This window comes from Cariama cristata, unplaced genomic scaffold (assembly GCF_000690535.1).
Source record: "Cariama cristata isolate BGI_N322 unplaced genomic scaffold, ASM69053v1 scaffold9640, whole genome shotgun sequence".
NCBI lineage: Eukaryota > Metazoa > Chordata > Aves > Cariamiformes > Cariamidae > Cariama > Cariama cristata.
In genome coordinates, this window is record NW_009594046.1 from 11926 (window position 1) to 19684 (window position 7759).

The window sequence follows — 7759 nt, forward strand, 5'->3', positions numbered from 1 at the left end:
CTTTTACTTATAGCACTATGAAAACATCAGCACATCCTGCTCCAGATTTCCTGCATACTTTGCACCGCGGTATTCATGTCTATCAGATTGCCTTCCATCAATTTTCCTAAATTACTATTATTCTAGTGTCCCCACTGAAGATAGATATTCCACTTCACCCATGTACTTTCTAAGACTTCAAACATTTGTTTATGCACATGGGTACCACTGTTGTGATTTTCTTTTCTGCAGTGTATTTAAATGATATTCTATACCATTTTGCTATCAGTAACAGCAGGATTAAAAAGCACTCTCAGAAGGAGCTATATCAGCTATACATAAACTGTCTTTGTCAAATTCACATTTACCAAAGTCTTATTCTTTCCATTTAAAAGAGGTAGCCGTCAAAATAAAAGGGCTTAAACAACTGAAATCGTTTAATATCAGAATTTGTACATTCTGATGGGCCTGACTCATCTATGTGAAAACTGGCAGCTAAGACTGCAGCCCCTCCTTGGTAACACATGAACTTCCTGAAAGTCTCTAGCTGGCTGTTTCAATTTGTAAGTTTGAAGATTTTTATCGTATGTGTAAACTATTATAGTTCACGTTTATCACTCGCTATGGTGTTCAAATATCAGGGGAAAATATTTCAAAATTGGACAAGCAGTTATCTGGTTGTATAATAATGTCTAATTACTAAAGCAGTCTGGTTTTATTAGGTCAGGCAGGTTTCTGTGTCCTTTAAAACTACAACCTAGATGCTGAAGTCTTGGATTAAATCTTAGCTCTTGCTCTGGTTTTAATTTTTGTATTAGATTTGCAGACAAAATCATGAGGAAATTTGCAAACTGAAGCAAAAGCTCATAGCAAAAGTCACTAGGTTGTCATTTAGAGAATATGAGAGTCAATTCTCAGAAAACACAAATATCAGGTGATACTAGAATGTCATATATTTCTAAAGAATGAAAGCTTATTTCAGATAATAACAGCTGAGAAGATGAAGTAAGCTATTTTCCTCTGTAAGAAACAAGGCTTTAGGCATGGCTAATGTCCGATGAATAACATGCCAGAGGTGTTACTCTGGCTTGGCTCCCTAAGACTGTGTTGTGTAACCCAGCTGAAGTGCATTTACTTCTCATTTCTCACTATATTGATCAATATAAGCTTATATCCAGTAAATGTTATGGAAAATTTGCCAATGACTTCAACCAGGACAGGATCAGAATCTTTATTTGGTTTTTTTCCACACCAAGAAACAATTGTTCTGACTTTATTGTTTTTACAGCTAAACCCCAGTTCAGCTATCTGAATTTGAAAGACTCTTCCAGCACAAAGATAGAATAGTGGCCTTCTGCACTTTTCTGAGTCAATGCCATTATCTCCACAGCCACCATCTCAAATGGTGTTTTTGTTACAGAGCTAACAATTAGGAAAGGTTTGACCTTTCCTAAGGTGCCACTGACTGGCACAATGGGCACAGCTCACGGCAGCTTCGTGGACACCCTTTAAAATCTGTTGTGACAACCTTTCTATTGTATTTTTTGCCTTCCTAGCTACATCACAAGCTAGCTTTAAAATGTTTGTAATAGTTATAGTACCAAACATCCCTCTCCACTTGAAGTATTAATGTCTGCGTCATTATTATCGAATTCTTTCTCCCTTAATTTAATTTAATTTCTTTAATAGGTCTGGTCTGGGCACCTCATCATTTCTGGGCCCACTGCACTCTGAAATTTTGTGAAATTCCTCTTTTTCAGATAATTATGTTTACACTCTGAGCAATGTCACCTGGCTTCACTTGGGCAATATTGTTGGTTTTCTCCTATTTCTCTCTTTTCCTGCTGATCTCATCATTGGGAATTCTCTCTGCTTTTATCTACCCTGTGAAACATGATCTCCTTAAGGCAGTCTGTCTGCAATCCTTGCAAAGTTTCTGTCCTTTAGTTGGACTGAGGACCACATCATCTTCTCTTGAGCAGTGCTTTAAGGTCATCAACTGCAGTCATCTTCTTTTTCTTCATTTTTGCATTACAAGGCCTCCACCAGCCCTGTGCCCTTCTTGGTGAAATGTCAAGCAATCCTGATGCTTGTCGTTGTTGGACCTGGGTCACCCACTGTTGTCATGTCACTATGAGTTCCTCTTCCTACTTCTGCTGGAGCTGAGGTAGCTATAATATTGCAGTCTGTGGACCCTGTTGTTGCTCCTAGACTGCAGTCTCATGCTTTAATCTGTGGTTTGCTACTGGGGACATTAGACTTTACCTTTTCCACTATACAAAAAATTGATAAAATTTATAAATGAGATAGTCACAGGTGCTACGAGTCTATTCTGCCTAGGCACCATGGTCCTTCAGGGCCTTTATAGCATTGATCATTTTGCTATCATTTCATCAAGGGGAACATACATTCGCCTTGACAACTTTCCTTGACAATTTTCTGTGTTCTCCTCCTTAATGGTTGCATTGCATTTCTGCCCCGAAGTGCAGTCCTGCAGCTGTACCATCCCCTCTGCTGCCTTGGTTCAAACTTCTCTCAGAGGTTCTTTCTGATCATAGTACAGAAACAAAATGCTTGGACTGTTTTGTCTCCTTGCTTATATAGTGCTCATTAGCCAAGAGAGCTAGATGCTCCTCCATCCTCCTCCAGGGACTACTATATTTGGTAAATGATTCTTAATCTCCTCACAAGATTTCCATTTCCATCTAAATTAAGTTTAAAAGCATGACTAGGTGTGATGCCTGCAAGCTGCTTCTCTTGTAAACATTGTGACAGAAGTGGATTGAACTAACTAGAAACACCACCTAGGATTTAATTGCTGGCTTAGGGAAAAAATTATCACAGTAGTATCCATGTGCACACACATATATATATGTACATATGTATATATTGCAACCTAATCTTCAGTCTCTTTTCATTGCTCAGCTAATTCAGCATATTCCTGTCTGTCTGTTTAGGAGATCTAGCTGCTTTTAACTGCAGTCCTCCTCCCTCCTGGCTAAGCAGGAGGAACCAACTCGTCAAGGAAATTAGCATGCCTGTTGCATTTTGTGAAGTTCTATTTAGCTGGACAATTGTTCCAAAACCACATTTTAAATTATGTCAAATATACCCAACTAATACACACAAGCTCACACTGTATGCATAAAAATAACACTTATTTTTCCATTTCATCATGTTCTGCGTACATCTGCTCTTCACAGAATGTCATAAAATGTGCTCAGTGCTGTAAGTCCACTGTGACTCTGGCCGAAAAGCAGGGTGCCTGTGCTTCTGCTGCACCTGCAGGTTTTTTAATTTATGCTGTACACCTGCAACTGTGGAACTACTGAAGCTAATTATTTCTCCCAAGTCTTTCCACAAAAAACATAAATTCTGTTAGGCCATTGAGAACAAAAGTCTCAGACAGAAATGCATAGCCTCTCTAAAGCAATTTGGAATGTGACTGAATTACCGGCAATAATAATCCATATATTTATAAGTTTCTCAAACGACAGTTTCAGTCCATGGTAAACAGGAATTCAGTCTAAAAATTTTTTTAAAAATCAAGATTCATTCTAGATCAGTCACTTTTAAATCTAAAAACACAACTGAATTTAACATTGATTGTCCCACTTAGTTAATTTTTTGAGTGTTCAGTAGCCTTGCATTGCCTGTCTTTAATCATGCACCTTTAACTCAACTCTGTAAATTCCCTACTTCTCAAGTTCACACTTTCTTGTATGTCAGTTTCCAGAGTAATGGAAATTAAAAAAACTGGGGAAGGACTTTTTACAAGGGCAGGTAGTGATAGGGCAAGGGGCAGTTTCTTTAAAATGGAAGAGGAAGGATTTAGGTCACATTTTAGGAAGAAATTCTTCACGGTGAGGGTGGTGAGGCCCTGGAACAGATTGTCCAGAGAAGCTGTGGATGCCCCATCCCTGGAAGTGTTCAAGGCCAGGTTGGATGGGGCTTTGAGCAACCTGGTCTAGTGGAAGGTGTCCCTGCCCATGGCAGGGGGGTTGGAACGAGATGATCTTTAAGGTCCCTTCCAACCAAACCATTCTACGACTCTATGAACGTTGGTCCTTGATTACATCAATCATGTAATGACAGGAGAAATGTGCAGCATTCCATATTTCAGGAGAGCATTGGCTACTTAGGAAATTGTTCACAGTTTTCCCAAGACTTTAGAATTTTTTTTTTTACATAACTTTTATATTATTTTTTTCCTTCAGATTGATTTATCCTCCTTCTCACTCCCTCTATTGCTCTTATAACAAAACTTCATTCTTAACTGTTGACTTGTACATGGGAGCCTCCACTTGGCTATGGAGATTTTAAAGTGTTTAAAACTTTTATTATCAAACTCAGAACAAGGAGGGAATTATTTTTATGTTTGTTCATGATGTGCTCTTGTAACTATCATACCTCATTCTGATGAAAGTAAACCAATCTATTTCACCTGATCCTCACACATATTTACCTGAAGATACAGTGTGTATGCATATGTCTTTATGTGTATGATAGAGAGAAAAAGAATTTGGAGCAAATATAATTATTTTTGCCAATTTATTTATTTATTATTTGTTGAGGAATTTATTTTATTTTCAAAATAGTAAACCTGTATTTTGTTTCTTTAGTACACAGAAAATGAAGTAAGTGATTATGCTTCAATATGTTGTTGGGATAGGATGGCCCTTATACATATTGCTTTTGTAAATCTGTTTAGTGAAGTAAACTGAAGATCTTCTTTAACCTATGGATAACTGGTTCCAAATCACTGTTTTGTTTGTTTCTGCAGCTATCTGCACAAGAACAAATACCTGGAAGTTATCAATGACGATGCATTTCTGGGAGTGCACAGTGGACCAACTCTACTGTGAGTAGGAGAAATGAAGTAGAGAAGGCTTTAAAAATAATACTATTTTAGGTTGCACTTTCTTGCCAACCATTATTAGCAGCAGAGCAGCAGGGGTGGGAATGGCATGTTTACAAAAAGAGTATCAGCAACAAAAGCTGTGCTTTAGCGAACTGATTTAAGAAATGCTTGCATCTTACATTAGATTCTGTACTACAATCTGTCTCATGAGTGTACAATTGTGGTACAACTGTAATACAAACTAAGGACTCTAGTAGCACACATGTACAGAAAATAAAATAGAGATGAAAGAATAATTTTAGACAGAATAAACTTACTTCTGGTGCTGTCTTTTCTTCTTTCTCATGTAATTTGGCTTCCAGTCTGATTTTATAGTCCTCAAAAGAACTCTTCAATAAAATTAGGAATCGCAATACAGAATGAAACAAAAAACTTTAAGAAGTTTAAGAACTTTAACAAGAATCATATTCCCTGACTCAGATCATCTAGCATGTAACATAGTGCATAGGACTGATCACATGGAGAACTGAAGTGCTGAAAGTGGGATTCCCTCCTCTGCTGCAAAACCAGATGGTACTGGCAGTGTTCGCTCCATGTAAGAATCAGTTTTACTTTCTGTTCTTCAGGAAAACAACATATTTATATCAGAATAACGGTGTATTGTTCACAGAAGAGCAAGATCTGGCTGAGGGCCCATCTTTCAGGGCCACATTATTCTTCCACATCACTCTCTACCACAGGGTCCACTGGAGTTATTAGCAGAGTCCTTGGGAACAGGGTCCAAGACCAGTTCTGGGGAATATCAGGTTTTCCTTTCACTGGCTTGAGGGGAGAGAGAAGCACAGACCATTCATGGAGTAATACTTCTGAAGCAGACACCTTAAATAATTGGACATTGGAGGGGTAGTGTGTAATAATTGGTCATTCCAACAGTAAATCATGCCAAACCACTCCTGTCACACTGGTGTGATGTTTTGTCTGTTTCCTAAAGTCATCCTCACTTTCCCAGTGGCACCTGATGCACCACCAGCTAGCTTGTTTTGGAGCAGCTCAGAAAAACAGTTGTGAAGCACCAATGCAGTCATCCTCACAAGGACATGCAGGCCAGCTTTTCCTCCCTTTCACTCACTGCTTTCGTTCCCCTTCCCTCTGCAAAAAAACTGCTGCAGGACTACATAGGTCAGTAGGCATAACATTATGTCACAACGTTCTCACCTCAAGTGTGGCAGCTCTGGCTGCCAGCTGGTGGGTCATCCCACAAAGCGCTTCTCTCCAGAGGGTCTGCAAAGGGAGAAAACTAGTCCAGGCCTCTTCATTTGAAGTTGCAAGGTCCTTGGGATGCAGGTGTGTATGAGAATAATAGGTAAAGGCAGTAACACACTGCGCTGTGTCCCTCAAGATACTGTCAAGGACTAACATGCTAACGTTTTGGGGTTTTTTTTCTTCTTATCACTGAATCACATGAGGGATAAACCTCAGTTGTGCCATGAGTGGCCAGATCCTGAGACAGCAGTGAGAAGGTAGCGTTTTCTCACCATGTCTTAAAAGTTATACATTCTGCTTAAGAAAAGCACAGTCAAGGCCCTGGTCCACCATCAGGAGGAGAACTGGCCATCTAGGCAGAGCAAAAGAGTGTGTTCCGAAAGCAGAAGGCAACAGGTCAGGAGGGAAACCTGAAAAAGCTCACAAAGGGGCTTTTAAACCTCCTGCTCAGGAAGCCTTTGTGGTGGCTGTTGCTTCTCTTCCTCCCTGCTAGCTGGATCGCCTTCACTTCTACTTCTTCTGGTTTCAGGTGGGCTCAGGCCACCTGCCCCTGAACTAAGATGGTGATTGTTGGAGAACTGTGACAGAGGCTGTGTTGGTATTGATTAAGGCTTTTTTATTAGTATTTGGCTAGTAAGGCCTTTTTCTTAATATTGCACATAGCATCAGAGAAGCCCTTTCTCATTTTGTTCCTGGCCAGAAAGACATTTTTCAGTTGACAGAACTTTACCTGGACACCATATTTCCATTACAATACTACTTTGTCACAATAAATACAGAGTCTCAAAGCAAGGTGCACTCTCCTGTTATGTTTGGAGTCTTGTATGGCTCACTGCACATCTTCCCTCTGAGGCTACAGGTGGCATGATGGGTTGAAAAGCTCCTTCCTAGGGATGGCAGAAGACAAAACGCTCAGGTTCTCAAGTCTAAGGGAAGTGAGAGCTTGCAGCAGCACAGATTTTGACTCTTTGAGTTACTATGGGTATTTAAAGCACTAGTGTTGTTGTTATGCTAGACAGGTGAACAAGTAATCACATACTGCAAACAGTTGTGGGGTAATTATATGCTATGATAATGTTGCCAGGTAAGCTCACTCTGCAAGGGCTAGCTTTGAGGTGTGCGAGCTACACGAAACCTCTTGGTTTAGGGGCTAGAGATGACTTTCTGGGACATGCATACGTAACTGTAAAGAACTTCCTTCTCACTCTGTGTTTTCAAGTTTGTTTTCTCAAATGACTTGAAATTTTTCTAACCTTCTGTAATTATTGTGCTAGCCCAGTGGCCATTGATCCTCCATCTCAGGACGTGTTTTGCATTTGCAGTCTAAACAGCCAGTTATCCCATTAGAATGATATACCTCCATGGCTAGAGAATAGTCCTAGTAGTATTTATAATTAAAAAAGAGATGTGGTACTATACTGACATTACAGAGAGAGGTATTGCTTCTCAAAGGCAGAAGGCATAAAATGACATGTAAGTAACACTAAATCAACAGTGATTAAAAAAGTCAGAGTCTTTCACATCATGATCCTTTGATTTGCTAGTCCTGAGCTAAAGATCTTAGGAAGGTGGTGTGGTTTAACCCTGGCCTGCAGCTCAGCTCCACAGCTGCCTGCTCACCCTCATACCCAGTGGGATGAGGGAGAGAATTGGAAG

The 7759-nt window shown here is 39.7% G+C and overlaps 1 protein-coding gene across 1 annotated transcript in view; it reads left to right on the forward strand.

Annotated features, from left to right (window-relative positions):
- Window positions 1-4844, forward strand: part of LOC104158726 (thyrotropin receptor-like) — a gene marked incomplete at its 5' end in the record, with an annotated part of 15862 nt that extends 11018 nt beyond the window's left edge. Inside the window, one exon of the mRNA XM_009696452.1 lies at window positions 4763-4844. Coding sequence (XP_009694754.1) covers window positions 4763-4844 — 82 coding nt within the window. The remainder of the gene's footprint in view (window positions 1-4762) is intronic.
- Window positions 4845-7759: the final 2915 nt, after the last annotated feature.